At 54.8% G+C, this 23,293-nt stretch overlaps 2 protein-coding genes across 3 annotated transcripts in view; one reads left to right on the top strand and one right to left on the bottom strand.

The window, feature by feature from the left end:
- The window catches only part of ITPKC (inositol-trisphosphate 3-kinase C), a 17,487-nt gene extending 1,948 nt beyond the window's left edge, over positions 1–15,539 (top strand). The window contains exons 2-7 of the mRNA XM_077773613.1: positions 904–917; positions 6,534–6,747; positions 8,739–8,943; positions 11,101–11,202; positions 11,764–11,835; positions 14,132–15,539. Coding sequence (XP_077629739.1) covers positions 904–917; positions 6,534–6,747; positions 8,739–8,943; positions 11,101–11,202; positions 11,764–11,835; positions 14,132–14,335 — 811 coding nt within the window. The 3' untranslated portion in view covers positions 14,336–15,539. The remainder of the gene's footprint in view (positions 1–903; positions 918–6,533; positions 6,748–8,738; positions 8,944–11,100; positions 11,203–11,763; positions 11,836–14,131) is intronic.
- A 1,321-nt stretch (positions 15,540–16,860) lies between these two features.
- On the bottom strand, positions 16,861–23,137 carry ACTMAP (actin maturation protease). Of its 2 annotated transcripts, XM_077773935.1 has the most exons (6): positions 22,197–23,137; positions 19,607–19,675; positions 19,028–19,152; positions 18,579–18,708; positions 18,417–18,487; positions 16,861–17,637 (listed from the first exon to the last, which is right to left on the bottom strand). In XM_077773935.1, the coding sequence occupies exons 1-6, from the start codon at positions 22,514–22,516 to the stop codon at positions 17,300–17,302; spliced, it is 1,053 nt and encodes a 350-aa protein (XP_077630061.1). In that variant the 5' UTR covers positions 22,517–23,137; the 3' UTR covers positions 16,861–17,299. The 2 variants fall into 2 exon arrangements, with proteins under 2 accessions (XP_077630061.1, XP_077630063.1); XM_077773937.1 differs by lacking the exons at positions 16,861–17,637; positions 18,579–18,708 and having other exon boundaries at positions 18,423–18,493.
- Positions 23,138–23,293: the final 156 nt, after the last annotated feature.

The raw sequence follows: 23,293 nt of genomic DNA, 5'->3' as shown, positions 1-23,293 counted from the left end.
GGTGCGGTTCTCACCTGGTGAATCAGGAGGGCTGGCCTGGCAGGTTCAGGGAGGGTCAGCAGGGAGGCAGGTGTGACAGACTCAAGTGGGTTGGCCTGCTGGGCCCTCCCATTGTCCCGGGGCCCCTGGCCGGAGTCTGCCCTGAGCCCCCCCACCCCCCCAAGCCTCCCTTGGGAATGTGCTCACACGTGTGGCCACAGGCTGAGACCTGCCTCAGCCTGCCTGTGTCAGAGCACAGGAGCTGACCTTCTGGTCTTTCTGCTTTAGCTGTTCCCTCTACCTCCTCCCTCACGTTCTTGGCATCTCCCAACAGCTGATCTGGAAGTGAATGGGGAAAGAAAAAATAGCAGCTAGTTCTCACGCCCAGCTCTGTACTAAGCTCCTTGCTCGTATCAACTCGTTTAATCCTATAGTAGCCCTATGAGGGAGATACTGTTATTATCCCCATTTTATTTTATNAACCCACGAACCGCGAGATCATGACCTAAGCGAAAGTCGGACGCTTAACCGACTAAGCCACCCAGGCGCCCCTATTATCCCCATTTTATAGATGAGGTCATGACACTCATCCAAGGTCACACACTTTGGAAGACACAGAGCTGGGATTCAAACCCATAGAATACCAGGCTCTTTTCTAAGGGCTGTGTGTGTGTCAACCCTTTAGAGCAGCACATGAGATTGGGGCGCTGTTATTGTCTCCATTTTATAGACGAAGAAACAGGTTTACAGAGGTGAGGTCACTTGCTTAGGGTTGGCCAAGCCGGGTCGGAGCCAGGACTCTAACTCTGTCCTGGCGGTGTTTAAAACCCAGTTATTTCGAGCTCTGTGGTGTCTGGGTGGACCCGTCCCTAACGTGCTTTCTTCCCACGTCTCTGTGTCTCCAGTTTTTCTTTATCCTTCCAGGATCTGCTTCCAAGGTCCACCTCTGATCAACTTTTGAACTTGCCCTGCTTTTCAGCACCTTCCATGGCTCCCCAGGGCCCTCCAGATAGCGATCAGAAGTTCAGTCCTGTGTTTAGAGCTTCCTGTCTCCAGGCTGCTTCCCGCATTCAGCTTCCCTTCTCCCCTCCTAGCCCCCCTCCCCTGCAATGAGGCCAAAGTGCACACTGTTCCTCGAATACCCTGCCACCATTCTGCCTCTACTCGCCACTTGGTCGCTTGTTTCCCACCACCTAGAAAGCAAACCCCTGCTTCCTTCTGGCTTAATCTGGAAATCCCATCTGACCTTAAAATCCCACGACTTTCTTCCTTTCCTCCCGGCTTCCTTCCTTCTCACACATCCATCCTGTCCTAATCAGACCACCGACAGCCTCTCAGCCTCAGTTATATGTCCAGCCCTGTGTTGGCTTTGTGGGGGACACAGCAGTGACTGAGACATTAGCCCCATGGAGCTCCCAGGCCAGTGGAGAAGACAGGTCCATCGCAGTACAGAGAGGTCAGGGCTGGGATAGGAGATAGCTAGTGTTTTGGGAAGATCACAGGAGGTGATTGGCTACGCCTGGGGTATCAGAGAGGGCTTCCTGGAGGAGGGGACGTGGGAGATGAGACCATCATGAAATCATCTGAGAAAGTCCAGATTAACCATCAGGTCCAAGAAAGACACAAGATACTGAATCTGCTTATGATAAAAAAGAAAAAGAAAAAGAAAAAAAAGATAGCTAGAACTAACTTCCTTCAATCCAACCAATGCTTTTGGAACAGCTCTTGTGCGCTTAGGTCATGGGCTGGGGGCACAGTTGTAACCATGACAACCCCAATAATCCCCGCCTTCAGAGTTTATACCCCACCAGGGCTGTAGGGTGTAAGCCCAGGGCAGTGAGTTCAGAGTTAGAACCCCAGGGGTGTGCTGTGTGATTTAGGCAGGTGACTTCATCCCTCTGAGCCTCTGTTTCCTTTGTAACCCGGAGTCAACAGCCCTCCTGGGTTTGTGTTTTTAGGATCAAGTAGGTTATGGCTCACCCGAGTCTTTGTCATTGTGTCTGGAATGTTCCAGGTACTTAGTAAACAGGAACCTTTATTAATCACCTCCTCTCCGTGGTTGGCAGCTGGAGGGTGGAGGGAGTAGCCCTTCCTGAATCCCATAGTCCAACACCCTGCCTCTGTTTGAACTTCCCACCGTCGATCGGATGTCTGCTGGGTAGCCGGGCTCTGAGCAGGTGGGAGAGAGCATGGCCTGGACCCCAGGGTAGTGGGGGCTTGAGGCACACCGCTTCTTTCTCCGGGGAGGACCCTCATTCTCCCAGAACTTGCCCAAGGGCCTGCCATAGGCCTGGAGCAGAGAATGTCTTCATGTGTCTGCACGCGTGCTCGAGCATGTGAGTCAGACACTAGCCAACCTCAAGAGCCTCTTGATCAAGTCGACGTGCTACAACGAAATCTTTGTTTTCAGTTCGCTCTATTGGGTTTCTGTTGCCTGTTCTCTCTCTTTCTTTGCTTCGATTTATCTTTTTCTTCCCCCTCATGATTTGGTATCCGGGTCTCCTTTTCTGCCTTTCTCTATTTCTTTCTTTGTCTTTTGGCAGCTTGTCACCGTATCAGTCAGGCTAGGTCAGGACTTGCTGTGGTAACAGACAACTTCCAAGCTTAGTAACTTGGAACCACAAAGGGTTATTATTATCGTTGCTGCTTCACCATGGGCCACTGGTCGGTGACTGGCTCTGCTCTATGCGGTCTTCCCTCCAGGCCCAGACCAAGGATGCTTCTCTTTCCACGACCCACCCCCCCGCCACCGCTACAGCAGGGAAAAGAACATGGAGAGCCGTGTACTGGCTTTAACGCTTCTGCTCACATTTTACCGGCCAAAGCAAGTCAGTAACCCAAGTTCAAGATGGCGGGGATGTCCCTAGAAGGGGGGATGGGCTGGAGCTGTTTGGTGAGCAGCTCTCCTGACTGCCCCAGTCTCTACCTCTGTCCCTATCGCTCTGTCTCTGTTGTCACTTTGTCATCTGTTTCTAATTGCGTCTTTCTCCGTGGTTCAGCCTCCATTCATCAACTCCTGTCTCCGTCATTTTCTCCAGAGGGTCTGACTTGGTTTCGGGACAGAAGTGAAGTTTCCAAGTGTTGGGTGTGTGCATGTGGGGATGGGGGGAGATTCGAGGGTTCGTTGTTACTGTACCATGACCTGGCCTGTTTTTACTCCTTTGAGAAGGACCGAGAGACATAGGTATGTAAGACATTGATGACAGGGACAGAGAGAAATGGGCAGACTCTTCCCCACCTTTGCCGAGGCCTTTGGGGATCTCATGATTGCTGAAGCAGTGGGCTTCGCTCACCCCAGTGAGCTCGGGAGCAGCAATCCCAGAAAGCCCCCTGGTCCCCCAGCCTCCCCCNNCCTCCTGGTGCCAGGAGGATGAGGAGCAAATCCTCAGCCCTGGGGAAGAAATGGTCCTGGGCGCAAATCCTAATTCTGCACTTTATTTTTTTAATTTTTATTTAATTTTTAATTTTTTAAAAATGTTTTATTTCTGAGAGAGAGAGAGAGAGAGAGACAGCGTGAGCAGGGGAGGGTCAGAGAGAGAGAGGGAGATACAGAACTGGAAAAAGGCTCCAGGCTCTGAGCTAGCTGTCAGCACAGAGCCTGATGCGGGGCCTGAACCCATGAGCTGTGAGATCATGACCTGAGCTGAAGTCGGGCGCTTAACCGACTGAGCCACCCAGGTGCCCCTAACTCTGTACTTTATATATGGGTGATCCTGGGTAAGTTGCTTTTTCTCACTGGGCCTCCTCACTTGTAATATGGTGATAATCATACCTCCCTTGCAGGGTTCATTGAAGGGTTAAAATCAAAATATATATGTGACGATTGAGACACAGACCCCTCATAAGTAGAAACAATCATTCCTTGGTCTCTCCCTGTGTCCAGGGTATAGTGAGGCCCTCAGTAAACAGCAGCGCTGATGGTTTTCCTTCGCAGCACAATGCCTTGTACATAACGTATTTTGTAAGGGGCTAGATGATAAACATCCTCGGTTTTGGGAGTCATATGATTTCTGTCACAGCTACGCAATTCTATTGTGTTACAGCACGAAAGCAGCCATAGATGACACATAAACACATGACTGTGTGTGCCAATAAAACTTTATTCACAAAAATGAGTACCAGCAGGGACTAGACAAACTAGGCCCACTGGCAAATGAAGATAAGATGGGAACTCACCTACCTAGTTCATCCTTAGACCTGAGTCTTTGAAAAGGCCAGCCTCCCCTCCACCCCCCCTCCCCCCAACATGAGGCCGCCGCCACCATGTTTCCCAGTTACTACCGCTGAGTGAAAATACCAAATAACCCCTCAAAAGTTAGTAGTGGNGAACCCATGAGCTGTGAGATCATGACCTGAGCTGAAGTCAGGCGCTTAACCGACTGAGCCACCCAGGTGCCCCTAACTCTGTACTTTATATATGGGTGATCCTGGGTAAGTTGCTTTTTCTCACTGGGCCTCCTCACTTGTAATATGGTGATAATCATACCTCCCTTGCAGGGTTCATTGAAGGGTTAAAATCAAAATATATATGTGACGATTGAGACACAGACCCCTCATAAGTAGAAACAATCATTCCTTGGTCTCTCCCTGTGTCCAGGGTATAGTGAGGCCCTCAGTAAACAGCAGCGCTGATGGTTTTCCTTCGCAGCACAATGCCTTGTACATAACGTATTTTGTAAGGGGCTAGATGATAAACATCCTCGGTTTTGGGAGTCATATGATTTCTGTCACAGCTACGCAATTCTATTGTGTTACAGCACGAAAGCAGCCATAGAGGACACAAACACATGACTGTGTGTGCCAATAAAACTTTATTCACAAAAATGAGTACCAGCAGGGACTAGACAAACTAGGCCCACTGGCAAATGAAGATAAGATGGGAACTCACCTACCTAGTTCATCCTTAGACCTGAGTCTTTGAAAAGGCCAGCCTCCCCTCCACCCCCCCTCCCCCCAACATGAGGCCGCCGCCACCATGTTTCCCAGTTACTACCNTGGCAAATGAAGATAAGATGGGAACTCACCTACCTAGTTCATCCTTAGACCTGAGTCTTTGAAAAGGCCAGCCTCCCCTCCACCCCTGCCCCCCAACATGAGGCCGCCACCGCCATGTTTCCCAGTTACTATTGCTGAGTGAAAATACCAAATAACCCCTCAAAAGTTAGTAGTGGCTAAAAGAAAACTTAGTGGAATACAACAGCTATTTTATTGCCTTTTATGAACTCTGTTTGGGGTCAGGAGTCCAGACAGGACATGACAGGGATGGCTTATTGCTACTCTGTGAAGTCTGGGAACTCACCTCGGATATCCTGAACGCTGCAAGGTGGAAGCTTTTGAGATTCATCCACTCACATGCCTCGCGGTCGATTGTTGGTTGAGCCTCCACTGGGGCCGCTGGCCGGACAGCTTCCATGTGGAGTGGCTTGGGCTTCCCTACAGTATGGTGGCCTCAGCTTTCTTTTCTTTTTTTTCTTTTTAATTTTTTTTAATGTTTATTTATTTTTGAGAGACAGAGAGCAAGTGAGCGAGGTGCAGAGAGAGAGGGAGACACAGAACCCGAAGCAGGCTCCAGGCTCCAAGCTGTCAGCACAGAGCCCGATGCGGGGCTCGAACCCAAGAACCGTGAGATCATGACCCGAGCCAAAGCTAAATGCTTAACCCACTGAGCCACCCAGGCGCGCCTCTTTTTTCTTTTCTTTCTTTTTTTTTTTAAGTTTATTTATTTATTTATTTAGAGAGAGTGAAAGAGAATGAGCAGGGGAGGGGCAGAGAGAGAGGGACAGTGGATCCAAAGTGGGCCCCACCCTGACAGGAGAGAGCCCAGGGCGGGGCCGAATGCACAAACCATGAGGTCATGGCCTGAGCTGCAATCTGACCCTTAACCAACTGAGCCACCCAGGTGCCCTGAGGAGTTCTCTTTCTTATGTAGCAGCTCAGGACTGCAAAGTGGAGCTCGCATCTCCTTTGGTGACCTCGAATCTGAAGTCACCGTGTTGCTTCTGCCCAAAGCCCTCCCAGATTCAAGGAGGGAAAAATTAGATTCCACTTCTTGGTGGGGAGCAGTGAAATTCTGGAAGAACCGTGAGACAGGAGCTACAATAGCAGCCATCTTTGGCGTCTACAAGCTGAAAATATAATTTGCCTCCCAAGAGCTTGTAATGCTAGGCTATATAGACTGCGTGGTCCAGGAAGTGCCAGCGTTATCAGTTGACATGAATTGGCCCCGGGCGTCAGCACGGTGCTGGGACTCCAGGCAGAGGCAGAGACAGATCTCACACAGATTCCCACAGCCCACCATGAGCTCACAATCCAAAATGACAAAACAAGCAAGGCCCCAGCCTGCTGTGAACAGGACTCTGTTGAAACGAGGAGCCGCAGTAGGCCCTTCCCTTGCCATGTCCCGGCCAAGACTTTGAGAGGTGCAGGGAGGGAGAGAAGCCCTTCCAGAAGGGGTGAGGCAAGGTGAGGGCAGCCAGGATCCGACGCACGCGGGAGATGAGGAGAGGCTCCGGCTGCTCCAGCCTCTGACCCTCTCGTCGACTGTGCTCCCACAGGGAACTTCCAGGCAGGAGAGGATGGTCGGATCCTGAAGCGTTTCTGTCAGTGTGAGCAGCGCAGCCTGGAGCAGCTGATGAGCGACCCCCTGCGCCCCTTCGTGCCCGCCTACTACGGCATGGTGCAGCGCGATGGCCAGGCCTTCAACCAGATGGAAGACCTCCTGGCGGATTTCGAGGGCCCCTCCATCATGGACTGCAAGATGGGCAGCAGGTGGGTTCAGCCCCAGAGCAGACGCCTAGGGACAGCGGTGTGTGAGGGTTCCAGTTGTTTTATCCTCTCCTTGGCTAATTTTAACCATTCTGGGGAGTGTCTACTTAGGATTTTAATTTCTGTTTCTCTGATGACCAAAGAAATTGAGCGTTAGTTGGTTGGCCATTTGGAAATCCTCTTGGGAAAGTGCCTCTTTGAATATTTTTACCAATGTTCTTTTTCTTTTCTTTCCTTCCTTCCTTCCTCCCTCCCTCCCTCCCTCCCTCTTTCTTCCTTCCTTCCTTCCTTCCTTCCTTCCTTCCTTCCTTCCTTCCTTTCTTTCTTTCTTTCTTTCTTTCTTTCTTTCTTTCTTTCTTTTCTTTCCCCCTGATGTGGGACTTGAACTCATGATCCATGAGATCATGATCTGAGCCAAAATCAAGAGTTGGACGCCTAACCAATTGAGTCACCCAGGTGCCCCTGCCCATTTTTCTATTGGGCTGTCGTTTTCTTTATGATTTGTAATTCTTTATATATTCTGATTACAATTCCTTTGTTGGACACTCACACACACACACACACACACACACACACACACAGTCCAGATTTCCCATTTCACTCTCTTAATAGTATCTTTTGATAAACAGAAGTTTTTTTTTTTTAATTTTTTTAATGTTTATTCATTTTTGAGAGAGTGTGAGCAGGAAGAGGGTCAGAGAGAGAGGGAGACACAGAATCTGAAGCAGCTCCAGGCTCTGAGCTGTCAGCACAGAGCCCGACGCGGGGCTCGAACCCACAAACAGTGAGATCAGACCTGAGCCGATGTTGGATGCTTAACCGACTGAGCCACCCAGGTGCCCCAGATAAACAGAAGAAGTTTTGATTTAGGCCAGTTTGTCATTTTTTTCATCGTGATTGGTAGCTTTGTGTTTCAGAAAATCTTCAGATTTTCAGAAATCTGCCTATGCCAAAATCGTGCAGATCTCCTATGTTTTCTTTTACAAGCTTTGTTTAACTTTAACATCTAAATTTGCAATCCACCTAAAATTAATTTTTAATGTTTGTTTATGCATTTATTAATATTTATTTATTTTTGAGAGAGAGAGAGACAGAGCGTGAGTAGGGAAGGAGCAGAGAGAGGGGGAGACACAGCATCCGAAACAAGCTCCAGGCTCTGAGCTGTCAGCACAGAGCCTGATGCGGGACCTGAACCCACAAACCATGAGATCCTGACCTGAGCCGAAGTTGGACGCTTAACCGACTGAGCCACTCAACGCACCTGTTCATTTATTTGTGAGAGAGAACAAGACAGGGAGAGAGAGCAAGTGAGGGAGGGGCAGAGAGAGGAAGACACAGAATGGGAAGCAGGCTCCAGGCTCTGAGCTGTCAGCACAGAGCCTGATGCGGGACCTGAACCCACAAACCATGAGATCCTGACCTGAGCCGAAGTTGGACGCTTAACCGACTGAGCCACTCAACGCACCTGTTCATTTATTTGTGAGAGAGAACAAGACAGGGAGAGAGAGCAAGTGAGGGAGGGGCAGAGAGAGGAAGACACAGAATGGGAAGCAGGCTCCAGGCTCTGAGCTGTCAGCACAGAGCCCGACGCGGGGCTCGAACCCACAAGCTGTGAGATCATGACCTGAGCCAAAGTCAAACGTTCAACTGACTGAGCCACCCAGGCGCCCCTAAAATTAATTTTTATATATGGTGTGAGGTAGGGATTGAGGTTCCTTAGCCTGTTCCCCCCCACCCCCCATATGGCTATCCTATTGACTCGACACTATTTATTGAAAAAACTTCCCTTTCTCCACTGAATTGCTAGGTGGTCTTTGTCATCATAATTTGGGTAAATGTACGTGTGTGTGTGTCTGTGTTTAGACTCTGTTCTGGTCCATTGATCTATTTGTTCTTGGGCCATGCTGTGCTTTTATAACATGCCTTGATATCAGGGAATGCATCCTCCACCTTTGCTCCTCATGGTTTCACTGGTCACGTTCTCTTTGTGTCAGGACCTACCTGGAGGAGGAGCTGGTAAAGGCACGAGAGAGGCCCCGGCCCCGGAAGGACATGTATGAGAAGATGGTGGCCGTGGACCCCGGGGCCCCCACCCCGGAGGAACACGCCCAGGGCGCCGTCACCAAGCCCCGCTACATGCAATGGAGGGAGACCGTGAGCTCGACCTCCACCTTGGGCTTCCGGATTGAGGGCATCAAGGTGAGGGCCAGGAGCTGCTAGCCTGTGCCCAGGGGGGCTGGGGGGGGAGCTAGATCCGAGGCCGGGCTTCTTGGGGAGCACGGGGAAGGCCGGAAAGAAGCAGGACATGGAGAAGGAGCAGGAGACTGTAGCAGATGAATAGATGGGGGCTCTGGGGAGCCCTGCTTCTCTCTCACCCCCATCAGTGACCCCGTTTTGTTTACCTGTCTGCCTGAGCAGCTCCAGATTCCTTCTTCACCCCTCACCCTGGCCCTGCCCTAGTCTGGCCCATCTCTCCTGCCCCAGCCGCCCTGGGCTCTCCCTCCCTCCCTAGCCTCCCTGGGCTCCGGGGTCCTGGTCTCACCCCCTCGGATCCTCACCTAACAGCAGCTGGAAGAATCCTTCCCCCGCCTTATGGGGAGAGATTTTCAGTTTTCTTTCCTTTCTTCCTTCTTTCTCTCCTTTTTTTTGGTAAATTACACCTAATTATTTGAAGAGGGATTCACGCGGTTCAAAAATCCAAGTGATGTGCAGGGGTATGTAGGGGAAATCTCTCTCCCAGCTCTGCCCACGCCCTTCCCATGCTGTTCCTCTGCCCCCCCACCGGCTCCTGAGGAACCGCTTTATCAGTTTCTTCTATTTTTTTCCTGCAAATACAAACAAATGCAATTGCATGTCCTAAGGTTTCCTCCTCCCGTTCTTACCCAAGGAGGGAGAGCCCTAGAGAGATTTGCATATCATTCCATAGGCAGTCTTCCTCCCTCCCTCCCTCCTCCCTTCCTTCCTCCCTCCCTTCCTTCCCCTCCCTCCTTCCTTCCTTCCTCCCTTCCTCCCTCCCTCCCTCCCTCCCTCCCTCTCTTCCTCCCTCCCTCCTTCTTCCCTTCCCTTCTTCCCTTCCTTCCTCAGTTATATAATAGCTTTCTGTGGATGTGACACAGTCCCCTACAGATGGCCACCTGCGTTTCCACTTTTTGCCATTACAGACAGTGCCTCAGTGAATGACTTTGTACATAAGATACTTTGCAAGTGTGTAGGTTTACCTGGAGACTAGATTCCCAGAAGGAGGAAGATGGAGTCAGAGATGAGCGGCGTTGGGAATGTTGCTAGAGATTGCCAAACTCCTTTGACAAGAGTGGAATTGTCGTGCACGGCCTGGCCTGAACCATCTCTCCAAGTTGCGCATCTGACTGCCATTCTCCTATTCAAAACCCTTCCATGGCTCCCTAGTCTCTGCGGGAGAAGCCCCCTGGCCCAGAGGGCCCTCCAGGGTCTAGCCTCATCTCTCCCCTCTCTCTTTCTCCTTGTCTCCCTTCAGGCCACAGTGCTTTCATTTCCTTGAAAGAGCTCTGTTCTTTCCTGCCACAGGACCTCTGCACATGCTCTTCCCTCTGCCAAGACTGCTCTTCCCCCTGCTTTCCCCTCAATTTTCCTGTCTCCCAGTCATTTTCCTGTCTCCTTTCAAATTTTGCTTCCTCCAAGAAGCCCGCCTTAATTTCCATCCTGCTCGATCAGGGCCCTCTCTTTACCTCCTCATGGCTCCCCACACTCTATAATTCTATTCTCTCCCTTTGTGAAGATCTTATTGTTCTATACCTGTCTCCTTCACCTGACTGTGTCTGTCCTGTTACCTCCATGTTATCAGCGCCCACACAGCACCTGGCACAGTGTGGCAGAACGACTCAGGTGGCTTCTCTGTGCCCCCCTCAGACATAAACATTATTAGTCCCATTTATGGAGTGCTTACTTAGTTGTATGCCAGGCACTGTGCTTTGCAGCCTACATATCCAGTCTCCTTTAATCCTTACCCCAGCTTTAGGCAGTAAATACCAACTCGGTCCCTATTTTCCAGGTGAGGAAACTGAGGCTGAGGCCGGTGTGTTGGCTCGTTTAGGGCTGCCCAGCTAGGAAGTAGCAAAGTCACGGTTCAAAGCCAGATCCACCCCTCTTCAAAGCCCACTTGGCTGGACTGGCTCAACCGCAGGGTTCAAGGTTAGACTCAGAAGGACCGGTTACTCCTGGAGTGTGATTCGGGGCTGGGTTGACCCGGGCTGAGCAGGTGGGCTTGCTCACTGGCAAGTGTGGGGGGCAGGCAGGTGGTCCCAGGAAACGCCTGAGGCTGCTTGGTGTCAGGCGTGAGAAGGGGGAGGTGACACCGGGCCTTCACCCCTTGCCCTGCAGAAAGCCAGTGGGACCTGCAACACCAATTTCAAGAAGACACAGGAGCTGGAGCAGGTGACAAAGGTGCTGGAGGACTTTGTGGACGGGAACCGTGGAATCCTGGTGAGCAGCACAGCGGGCCCTGTCTTTAGCAGCTTAAGACCCCCACCGTCGCGGTCGCTCGTTAGGCAAGGGTCATCCGCTTTAGGCCAAGGATGACCGATACTGGCTGGCATTGCTCACCATCTGCGGCCCGCTGGTGGCCTGGCGAGAGCTGGCTGGTCTAGGAGGGCCCTGTCCTGGGTCTGGTGATTGGCTCACGACTTGGCCACTTGGCTCTCACAATGCAGCAGGCTGGCCTGGGCGCCTTCTCGGCGCAGAAGCAGGTGGTCCCAAGAACGAGGGAAAGATGTAAAGTGTCTTGACTGGCCAGGCTCAGAATGGCCACCGTCATTTCTGCCCTGTTTTATTGCCCAGAGCAAATCTTCCGATACAGCTGAGATGAAAGGGACTGGACTCCCCCTCTTATGGGAGGGGCTGCTAGGACTTGTGGGTATTCAAGTCCTCTCCCAGCCACGCCCTTGTCTGTTACCCCGGTGGACCCGAGCCCCCTCCCTCCCATTTTCCCAGTGGCTCCCCTGATCCCCTCCNCGTGCTGAACACGAAACGCTCCCTCTCACACAGAGAAAGTACGTGGCACGCCTGGAAGAACTCCGTGAAGCTCTGGAGAACTCCCCCTTCTTCAAGACCCATGAGGTGCGAGCCCCGGCCACCAGGGAGGGGAGAAGGCCCTGTGTGCAGGGGTGGGGGGTCGGGGGTTCAGTGTGTCTGGGGGGGTCAGAGAAACAGCTGACAGATTATAGGGCAAAGTTATTAAAAGGAACCCCCAAGTTTTGGGGTTTGCTTTTTGAGGGTAGGCAGCAAGGTGGATTTCAGGGGCTTGAGCTGGGCGGCCTGCAATGAAGGCTGTTCCATGCTGGGTAGGGGGGTTACCTTCCAGGGCCTCAGTTTCCTCCTAACACCGGGAAGAACAATGCTTCCCTGCCCGCAGGGCTGCTGAGCGTGAGACCAACTGTCGAGTGCTCTTCGCAGGATGGAAGTGCATTTAAGTCCCTGCTCTTAAATTACTTTGTAATCCTAATTATTTCCAGCGATTGTTTGGTATCTGCATTCCTATTTGGTGGCTCTCCCCGCTTGCTCCCTCGTCCCTCCCTCCTGCAGCCCGTCCCTGTCCCTCCCTCCTGCCGCCGCTGTCTCCAGGAATCTGGGGCTGTCTCAGGAAGTCTGTGAGGCAATGATGTCGCAGCCTGTGTCCTTTCCTCTCCCTTATTTCTGCGAGCTCTTCCACCTCCCCTGTTAGGTTCATCCTCACTTCTTTTTTAAATTATTTTTTTAATGTTTATTTTTGAGAGAGAGACAGAGTGTGAGTGGGGGAGGGGCAGAGAGAGAGGGAGACAGAATCTGAAGCAGGCTCCAGGCTCCGAGCTGTCAGCGCAGAGCCCGACATGGGGCTTGAACTCACGACCTGTGAGATCATGACCTGAGCTGAAGTTGGACGCTTAACCGACCGAGCCACGAGCCACCCAGGCACACCCCTCCCCCCACTTCTTTTTCCTGGTGTTCCCGACTCCTGAAACATCCTTGATCTGGGAGTCAGGCCACCTGGGGTTCGAATCCCGCTCTGCACTCCTCCTCAGCCACCTGCCCCTGGGAGTGGTTCTGGACACCTGTCGCCTGGCGGGCAGGACGGGTTAACAGAGCACCTGCCCCGTGGGCATGGGGAGGACGAAGCAGGTTAATGTACATGGGAGCTTGGCCCAGGGAACACGGCCCACAGTAAACCCGCAGCATGTGCCAGCTGTTACTGTCGTGTTCATTGTCATCAGATGTCACCCTCCTCGTCCTCATCGCTGCCCTTGGGCTTTACACACCTGTCACAAAGAGGAGGCCTGGGGACCTCATCCCTTCTGCACTCATGTTCGGTTTCACCCACCTGGTGACTTAGCGTTTTAAAAAATGAGCTGCCAACATCTAAAAGACGAGGCTTCACACCAAAATCGGGACTTCCAATTTCCCTGGCACTTTGGGAGACGTGGCCGCACCAGGCCGCTCACCATATGCCAGCGGCCAGAGCGGGGCGGCGGCTGCCTCCTCTGCCAGCCACCTGCTCACCTGCCCCATCACCTGGGGTTTCAAACCCGACTGGAAAGGGGGAGGGGCTTGCACACCTGGAGTTACATGAAAGCAATAGTAGTACTATTTCTTTTTTCTTTTTTTTAATGTTTTATTTATTTCCAGGAGAGAGAGAGAGAGACAGCGTGAGTAGGGGAGGGTCAGAGAGAGAGGGAGTCACAGACTCTGAAATAGGCTCCAGGCTCTGAGCCGGCAGTCAGCACAGAGCCCGACGCGGGGCTTGAACCCACGAACCGCGAGATCATGACCTAAGCGAAAGTCGGACGCTTAACCGACTAAGCCACCCGGGCGCCCCCAGAAGTACTATTTCTAATAAAAAACAAAACACAAAAACCAACATCTACCGAGGGCAGTGTGTCAAGCACTGCAAAGCGCTTCATGGGATGCTGTAGTGACCTCAGTGTCACCATTCTATAGATGGGGAAACTGAGGCCCAGAGAATGGAAGTCCCCTGCCTGGGGTCACCGGCAGCCCTGCGCTGGGGCTGAGCCGATATTCCAGGGGGAAGGCGTTATCCACTTCTCCCATGCAGGATCCCAGCTTGGCAAAGGGCAATGGTTAACACTGTCGTCCGTTTGCTACACTGGCAACGCTTCTAAGAGCTTTCTATGGATGAATTCCTGCATGTAACTTGCACGGCAGCCTTGGCCGTAAATGCTATGGTTATTCCATTATCCCCATCCTGTACAGGAGCAAGTGGAAGTCCAGACAGGTCAGACCACCTGCCCAAGGCCACCTAGCCAGTTATGTGGAAGAGCCAGGATTTGAACCCAGATGGCCTGGCTCCGGAGTTCAGGCTGTCGAGCACCCCGCTCAGCTGCCTTCCCCTCCCCCTAACCTCCCTCCTCTCTCCCTGCAGGTGGTGGGCAGCTCCCTCCTCTTTGTGCACGACCACACCGGCCTGGCCAGGGTCTGGATGATCGACTTCGGCAAGACAGTAGCCCTGCCTGACCACCAGACGCTCAGCCACCGACTGCCGTGGGCAGAGGGCAACCGCGAGGACGGGTACCTCTGGGGTCTGGACAACTTGATCCGCCTCCTTCAGGGGCTGGCCCAGGGCTGAGCCCCTCGCCCACCGCCGGGTTGATTTATTGGGTGGTGCCCATCTGGCTGGCGGTGCCCCGAGATCAGCCATGGGGGTTGACCTCGGGGATGGGAGGGGTTGGTCTGCACACCACGCGAGACGTGAGCGGAAGGTCTGAAGGGCCTTGGAGACCCGGTAGCGCCCGCCTCCTTCACGACACAGAGGTTTTAAGGACTGGAGAGGGGACGCGCCCATGGCCGCATTCCACCTCGCATCAGAACCGGACCGGGCCCTCTGCCCAGCCGGGGAGGTTTCTGAGGGGGCTGCCGGAGGCCACGACGCCACCGGGAGCCCTGACAGAACACAGTCCAGGTGCCACGGGGAATACGTGTGACGCCGCAGGGATGACCGCAATCACTGTCTCCTTGTCAGCCCCCTCCTGGCCGCAAGCTGGCCCCTGGAGGCCTGGGAAGGGGGAATGTCCTCTCTGGTGCCAGGGGGGAGCCAGACCTCACCTGTGAGCAAAGGCAGGCGCCACCTGTCTGCCTGGGAGAGTTACAACCCCTCTGTTCATCTGGGGGCCATTCCGTTGCTGAGAGGTTCGGGAGGGTGTGACACCGCAGGGCTGCGAGCTGCCCTTGGGCGGGACCGGTCCCGCCCTCCCCTGGCCCCATGGGATCCTCCCCCCTCCTGACAGAACTCTGACCCCCTGCAGACCAAGACCACAGCCGTGTCCTGTGCCAGCTCTGACTGGCACAACCTCGTTCCTCGGGCCTCCCTCCCCCCACCCCGGCCCCCCTTGCCCTTGCTCCTTGCCAACTGGTGGCAGGAGGGGGCTTTCAGACCTGGAAGAGGAGGCTTGGGAATCAGAGCTGCCTTCCTCCAGAGGTACAGCGTAGGTGGCTGCGACCCAGGGCTGGCAGCCTGATCCAAACCAAAGACCCCAGCACCTTCTCAAGCGTGGGTGACGCCCCTCCGTCCCCCTCCTCCTACACCTGTACCTTTGGCTTCCTAGCCTAGGAGGCTGGGAACCAGGCACCTCCCTCTTCCCTAAGCTGAAGCCCTAGAGTGTCTTCCGGGCCTGAGGAGGCGGCTCCTTTTTCTACCGACCAACTGTCTTTATACTTATTTATATGAGAGGTAGTCATTAGCTGGGGCAGCGGCGGGGGACAGGAGGCAAAATCGCTTCATCTGCTTCCATCCCCCCCGTGACGATGCCCCAATAAATCACATTCAACGTCAACCTTGTGCATTTTTTTTCTTTCTCATCTGGGGCGTGTGGGCTCAAAGCTCATGATTTCCCCGTGAGTGCTGGGCGGGGTAATGGGATGATGACGGGCTGGGGACAGAGATGCAGGCACGGAGCACGCTGGTTCGTGCATTGGGCGTGCATTCACTGAGCTGCTGCTCTGGTGCCTGGCTCTGTGCTGGACAACGCGGGGGACACACTAGTGACCAAGACGCTCAGGCTGTGCCCTTGGGGGCTTCTGGGACAGTGCACTGGACAGTGCCAGCCAGGGTGTCAGGGCTGGTGCAGAGGGACCAGGGCCAGGGCAGGGACACCCCTCTCCCGGTTAGAAACCCATCTCTTTGCTGGGCGCTGGGCTACACAAGTGACCGAGGCAAACCTGTCTCCCCCCTTTCAGGGTGGCGGCAACAGGTATCCATGCAGTTANGCTCTGAGCTAGCTGTCAGCAGAGCCCGATGCAGGGCTCGAACCCACGAACCGGGAGCTCATGACCTGAGCTGAAGTTGGCCGCTTAACCGACTGAGCCACCCAGGCGCCCCTCTTTCTCCCCATCTTATAGGCACTAACTGCCTGGTTTGAACCCTGGTGCTGCCGCAGGGAGGCAGGACGGGACCTCAGGCCAGTGGCTGCACTTCTCCAGGCGCCAGTCTCTTCAACTGGGGGAGGATTTAGTACCTTCCTAACGTGGTTGAAGAGTTTGATGAGTTAGCACTTACTGTCCAGGATCTAGTACCTTCCTAACATGGTTGAAGAGTTTGATGAGTTAGCACTTACTGTCCAGTTTCTCAATCAGAACACAAAGGTCAGGGAGGGGCCTAGCCTGGGGCTAGGGAGTCTTCCCTGAGAAAGATGAACCAATATTGAGAATTAAGGTCTCCTCAGCAGGGGTGGGCAAGTGACACTCAAGGGACCTGAAAGGCCAGTGGCAGAGAGTGTGAGGAATAGTCAGAGATCAGGAGAGATGAGCTGAGGCTGGGAGTCTTTAATCCCTAGCCTGTGAGCAACAAGTTGCTGCTGGAAGCTTCTTAGGAGGCAAGTACTGAGACATGGTTTGCATTTTAATGCTTATTTTTGAGAGAGAAAGAGAGCGCATGCACGCGCACACGAGTGCAAGTGGGGGAGGGGAAGAGGTGGGGGGGGTCGCACAGAATGGGAAGCAGGCTCCAGGCTCTGAGCTGTCAGCGCAGAGCCTGACTCTGGGCTCGAACCCATGAACCCGTGAAATCATGACCTGAGCCAGATGCTTAACCAACTGAGCCACCCACTTGCTTCTCCCTGGTTTGCATTTTAAAAGGCAATGCTTCGGGGCGNTTCCTAGGCTCCATGGGAATGGGGTGGGGGGGGGAGAAGCAAGGGGTCTAAGGAGAAGGCTCCTGTCCAGAGAGGGGAGGGTGGTCACCAGTGAGAGATGGCTGGATGCACCATTCGGGTGGGACGGACAGGACCTTCGGGCCGGGCTGTGGTCAGTGTCCTCCCCGGACAGGGGCCTTGTCTAGCCAGCTCCTGGCTTTGCCTCCAGCCACACAGCAGGGGCTCAACACTGGGGGGTGGGTGTGGGAGAAGGGGACTGGGACTGGATGGATTGGGTAGGGGTGCGCAGGAGGGGGCCTCTGCACGGAGGAGCTCTGGCTGGAGGTCCTCAGGAACACAGCCCACTCCGACGGATTGTTGGGAAAAGGGAGACACTGGGGCACTCTTCAAATGGTGACAGAGCCGAGCTGTGCCAGGGGGCCCCATTCCCCGGCTGCAGCAGGCTAGTGGCCAGAGTCCCGCGGGCTGAGCAGCAGCGCCTGGCCACAGAGGCCAGCTCGTACCCCACCCGCGGGCACCACGTACGTCCGGCCATCAGCAGCCCGCGACGGCGCAAAGTCCGTCAGCTGCAGGTTGCTATCCCGGACCTGGTCATAGTCCCACAGATGGTAATGCCAACTCTTGCCCTGCTTGCAGAGGAGGTAGACGGCTCCTGGGGCACCTTCCTCTGGCAGGGCGGGTGGCTGGCAGGGTGTGCCGGGCACCGGGTGGAACAGACCTGGCAGCTCGGGGTCCTCAGAATAGCCGAGGGTTGGCACAGCCTGCGTCCCCAGCAGGAGCCCTGGGGAGGAGAGGGGAGGCTGTGAGCTGGAGTGAGCGCCCCCCACAGCCCTTCAGGGGAGGTGTGGTGCTGCCTCTGCAACCCCTTGCGGGGGAGTAAGCGGGGCCGGGACTGACCCAGGGTGTCACGCCTCCTTCAGCCTGGTAGTGTGGGGCGCGGGGGGGGAGGGCATTAAACAGACCAAGCATCATCACCCAGCTCTCTCCTGCTGTCTAGTGGGGAAAACACACACACACACACACACACACACACACACACACACACACACACACACACACACACTGCTCAGAGGAGCCCTTGAGGCCACAGCCCCGGGAGCTGGGGAGCCTCAGTCCAGGCCACCTAACATGCAAATCAGCCTTCTGGAAGGCAGGTGGAATGACAAGGCCGATCGCTGTTCTCCTTACTGACACGCGCAACGTGCCTGCGTTGTTCAGACTTTTACGTGCTTTGCCCACTGGCATCCTGACTTCCAGACGCAGAAATAGAAGCCCAGAGTCACAGAGCCTGGAAGCGGCAGGACCAAGTCTGGAGCCCGAGCTGTTTGATCCTAGAGTCCGTGCTCTGTGCTTTGGTCCATGGAAACCGTGACCCGCTGACACTGAGGGACCTGCTCCTTGCCAGGTCCCTACTGAGAGCCCTGTTGGGACAGGGACAGCCCAGCCCTGGTCCCTGCCTCGAGTCTGGGCAAAGTGCCAGTGGAAGGGTGAGAATGCAGGGGCGAGGGGGGCTGGGGTCACGCAGGGTGTGCATACAGGGGTGCGGGAGGGAAGGCCCACCTGTGCTCACTGCCCAGTGGGCCTTGTAGCCTTTCCTCTGACATGGCTCGTGGTTGAAGTCCTCGTCGTAGCTGGTGCTGGGGTTAAGGCCAAAGACGCGGTGTGGCCCCGGGACCCACCCTTCCCCATCCCCACCCAGCTCCCTTCTAGGCCCTGGGATACGGGATGAGCAAGGGATAGCCGGCGACAAGGTGCCGCAGGACACGGTCTCTGTTGGGACCACCCAGGCCCCCGCAGAGCAGCTCAGCCGAGCAGCCCAGTGCCTCCTGGGCCAGCTTGCCCATGTCAGCCACTGCAGGGACAACACAGACGGAAGGATCACCGGGTGCCTGGCCCCGGGCCGCGGGCTACCGGAGGATAGGAGCCTTTAATCTTCACCGCAACCGCCACCTCTTTGTACAAATGCAGAAAGTGAGGCACAGAGACGGCAAGCTGCTGGTCCACAGCCGCTCAGCAAGAGGTGGAAAGCTGGGGGGTGGGAGGGGGTTGATGAAGACATCGTGTCTCCAGAATCCAACTCCTAATACTCTACTGGGCGGGGAGAAGGGCCTGAGGAATGCAATAGGGTCTCCTGACCCGCCTGGCTCCAGCCCCTTCTGCACCCAACTCACCGGAGAACATCTCTCCCTGCGCCGTGTAGCCTCTGTCCATGGCCATCTGCACAAGTCTCTCCAGGGGAATGCCGCTAGGCGGTGCCAGGAGCGCGCCTGCCATCCACAAGGCCACCAGCCCGCACCTGGGGGAGGCAGGCCCAGTCCCCGAAGTCAGGTCTCTAGGGGCCCCCTCTGTTCCAGAGCTGCAGTGTGGGGAACGGGTCTGCTGCCCCAGGGGTGGGGTGGGAGGGAGACCTCACTGCACCCTTCATCGGGGAGAGGGTGGCCATGGCCTGAGGCCAGGGCTGGAGGGCTGCAGGGACAACAGGAGGGTGGGGAGAGATGTCACCGGGGCTTTCAGGAGGACATGAGGTGCGGAAGCAGAGTCAGAGAGGAAGACCGGCCCACTTGCTTACTTGCTCATCCATTCCAACACGTTACTCTGCACGCACCCCGCTCCTCCAAGGTCCCCCTCTCCCTCCCCTCCTCCTCGCCCTACGCTGTCTGGGATGAGCCCATGCCCCCCACCCTGCAGATCGGTTCTCTGGAAGCACGGCCAAGGTCGACAAGGGTTGGGGTCCCAGATCAGGCACGTACTGAGGGCCTTCCTGGATGAGGGAGGGCAGGTCGGCACAGAAGAGGATCCACTGCAAGTCACTTCTGAAACTGAATCAGAGTGGGACTCAGGTCACAGGGGAACCAGCTCCTGCTGGNGAAGAAGCAGGATTGGAAAAAAAATATGGTAAAATAGGCAGAGAGGGAAAGAATTAGGACCCGAGGTCCCTGGGGGCGGGAAGACATATTTTGGAATAATACTNTTTTTTTTCCTAGGAGATAGAGAGACAGGATGAGCAGGGGAGGGTCAGAGAGAGAGGGGGTCACAGACTGAAACAGGATGAAACAGGCTCCAGGCTCTGAGCCGGCAGTCAGCCAGAGCCCGACGCGGGGCTCGAACCCACGAACCACGAGATCATGACCTAAGCGAAAGTTGGACGCTTAACCGACTAAGCCACGCAGGCGCCCCATACCTAACTAAAAATTAGGCCATAAAACCTTATGATCCACAAGGAAGGCAGGGTCATAGGCCACCCTCATACAATGGAAACGAGCCAATCAGGAGTGGGCAACCCAGCACCCAGAGTTGTCCAGCCAATAAGGGTGGGAGCTGAGAAGGAACGGGGAAGGGAGGGGAGGGCTGACCAGAACCTTATAAAACAAGGGCCCTTGCCTAGAGTCCTCGGGCATCCGCTTTTGAACGTCCCCGCTGCAAAGAGAGCTTTCCTTCTAGTCTCACTTCCTGCTCTTCTGCTCTAATAAACTTTTTGCCTTGGTCATTTTGTGTCCACCTCTCCATCCTTTGGAGCGGCCAGACCACGAACCCCGGGTATGGTGGTAAAAAAAATCCTGCAACAGGGGCGCCTGGGTGGCTTAGTCGGTTAAGCGTCTGACTTTCCCTTAGGTCATGATCTCGCGGTTCGTGGGTTCGAGCCCCGCGTCGGGCTCTGTGCTGACTGCCGGCTCAGAGCCTGGAGCCTGTTTCAGTCTGTGACTCCCTCTCTCTCTGACCCTCCCCTGCTCACGCTGTCTCTCTCTCTCTCTCTGTCTCTGTCTCTCTCTCCTAGAAATAAATAAAAATATTTAAAAAATATATTAAAAAAAAATCCTGCAACAGTAGCGTTGAGCGGGGCTGGGGGTGAAAGGCGCAGCTCCAGGCTCTGACGCTGACTTCCTCCTCCCCTGAGGCACCTCTCCCTTCCCAAGCCTCAGTGTCCTCATCTCCTCAGTGGGACTCATCCTTACACCTTCTCCCTCTCTCAGTTATCGAAAGGCCAAAGGACAGATCTGTTAAAGCTTTGCAACTAGGAGCCAGAAAAATGGACTTACAGGAGAACATTTCTCAAAGAGGTGTCTCTATACTTAAACCCTTCTGTGTGTGTGCGTGTGTGTGTGTGTGTGCGCGCGCGCGCACGCGTCTTTCCCTCCCAAGCCTGTCAAATAGGGATGAAAATTCCTTAACTCAGCCTAGAGCAGAAACGGGTAACGAAACACGCTCGCTCACGGCCTAAGAGCTCACCTGGCTAATCCCAATCCCGCCCCAGGGCTCCGGAGGGGCTGGGCAACGTGCTCAGACAGTACTTTTGTTCCAAGGCTAGTGAGAGAGCAAGGGTGGGGAGGCGNGGCGGGAGATGGGGGAGAACCCAAAGCTCCTGGTTCCCAGTTTGGGGCACCCTCCTGATGAAAGATGATATCACAGCACAGAGGTTAAAAGCCTCCTGAATGCACACTGGACTCTCCCTCTTCTAAGCTCGGTGGCTAAATGACTTCAACATCAATGAACCTCCGTTTCTATATCTGGAAAATGCTATAATAATAGTTCCTATCTCACAGAATCACTGGGAGCGTGAAGTACATACCAAAGAATGCTTAGCACAGAGCCTGATAGACGGGAGACCTGAGATAATGGGGGATTGCTACTTCCATTCCGTTTACTTCCCTCGGGTTAGGGCATTTCGAACAGATTATCAAGTTATCGAGAGAGCTGAGGGGTTTCTTCATCCACGTGTCTGGGTAACTCATGGTGATACCGGCCCACCACAACCCCAGTCCAGGTCCAGTCCCCTCCTGCCTGCGTCTCTTGGGGCCCCTGACCACCTCACCACCCCTCCTGCACTCAGGTGGCCTCCCACTTTGTGCAAAGCCCTTCAATGGCTCCCTAGTGCCCTCGGGACAGTCCACCTTCCTCCACACGCCCTGTGTGACCTGGCTCCTGTCCACCCGTGAAGCCCCATGTTTACTACCTCCCCGCTGCCCCAGCCTGTTAAGGAAAATATTTGCAGATCCCTGAAAAGGACACCTCTTCATTTCAGCCCCGTGTCACTTACCCCTGCGGCTACATGATAGCTCTCAGGGGTCCCCTTCTCCAGGAAAGCCCCACCAACACCCCCTCCCCCTCCAGCCTTGGCCACGCGCTCCCTCAGGGCTCCCTCATTACAGCTCTGTCATGGGGCGGGAGGGATCTGCCTCTGCCCCGGACTAGGTGCCCCCCCTCCTTTGGTGAAGGCACACCACTGACCGGGGTCTAAGTAGGGGGCCGAAGCACTCTGGCTGTTTGACCCCGAGGGAATGGGAAACCCCAAGGGGAGATGGCGGAAGTGACCTGGGGACAGGTGGTTCGGTGAGACCCTACCGGTCCTTCTGCCGCTTCAGGAGCCTCTTCACGTCATCTCTGCTCCCAGGGACTGGGCCGGCCTTCTCTAAGGCCTCCTTCAGGAGCTGGCTCTTCTCTAGGCCGAAGACATGAGGGGCGGGCTGCCCCCCAACAGGGGGTGGGGGCGGCAATGGAGGTGGTGGGGGGATAGGGGCCTGGGGACTTGGGGGAGGCGGCGGAAAAGCTAAATTGGGGAGGTTTGGGGGTAGAGGAAGAAGTGGAGCGATGGGCCCCTGGGGAACAGGGGTTTCTGGAGAAGGGGCTGGGGGCTCTAGGGGAGGACAGCATGGAGAACTCATTTTTGGGTCTACGGCATGTATAGCCTGGAAGATCGAGAATGGAAGAGGGATGGATCCTCTAAAATGAGTTGGTCGCAGGGACGGCAGTTCCAAAAGTTTTCGGGTGAACTTCCGGAACTTGAGTGCAGAGCAGTGGCACTAAAGGGACCGGGACTGACATTTGGAACCAGGGGAGCAGGGGATGGGCGGACTCAAATCATCAGGGATCTAACAGTCAACATTTCCCCGGAATTACATTTGTGGTTTGGGGTTGCGTTAGTAAAAGTTACGGTATTATCCGGAGCCAGGTTTGGAAACTCGGGAGTCAGTTTTGAAAGAAAATGAAGGATCGCACCCGGGGCGAGGCGCCTAAAGGGTGGGACTTTGTGGCCTACGGAGACACCCTAGGGAATTTAGGCTCTGTAACCCTTCACATCCCAGGCCCGAGTTCGGAACCTTCAAGCTGACCTTCGAATCAGAGGTCAAGAGATCAAAAGGACACCTGGCAGGGAGAATGCCTTAGTCGTAGAGAAGTTCCTGGAATCAGAGTGCAAAAGGAAAGGTCCCGTGGGCTGGGGAAGGCTCAGAGATCACAGGACGTTGGGAGCCGCGATACCGCTGGGCTAGGCAATGGAGCCAGGAAATAAGACGCTCCTCCTCTTCCAGCAAAATGGTGGCCGCAGCACACATTTTTCTCCATATCAGGTGACAGTACTCGCGACCCGTGGGCGGCCCTGTACCGTCACGTGACGAGGGAAGGCGGGGCAGTGGGGGAAGAGGAGAGGCTTTAGAAGGACT

This window comes from Crocuta crocuta, unplaced genomic scaffold (genome assembly GCF_008692635.1).
Source record: "Crocuta crocuta isolate KB4526 unplaced genomic scaffold, BGI_CrCroc_1.0 scaffold267, whole genome shotgun sequence".
In the NCBI taxonomy this organism is placed as follows: Eukaryota; Metazoa; Chordata; class Mammalia; order Carnivora; family Hyaenidae; genus Crocuta; species Crocuta crocuta.
The sequence above is the reverse complement of the archived record's forward strand: the minus strand, read 5'-3'. Positions and strand labels throughout refer to the sequence as shown.

Coding starts and splice junctions, on each gene's coding strand:
- ACTMAP (XM_077773935.1), bottom strand. CDS start 22,516: ATGAGTTCTCCATGCTGTCCTCCCCTAGAGCCCCCAGCCCCTTCTCCA. Junction 19,676..22,196: donor CTGAAGCGGCAGAAGGACCG/GTAGGGTCTCAC, acceptor ACTCTGATTCAG/TTTCAGAAGTGACTTGCAGT. Junction 18,488..18,578: donor GGCTATCCCTTGCTCATCCC/GTATCCCAGGGC, acceptor CCCCAGCACCAG/CTACGACGAGGACTTCAACC.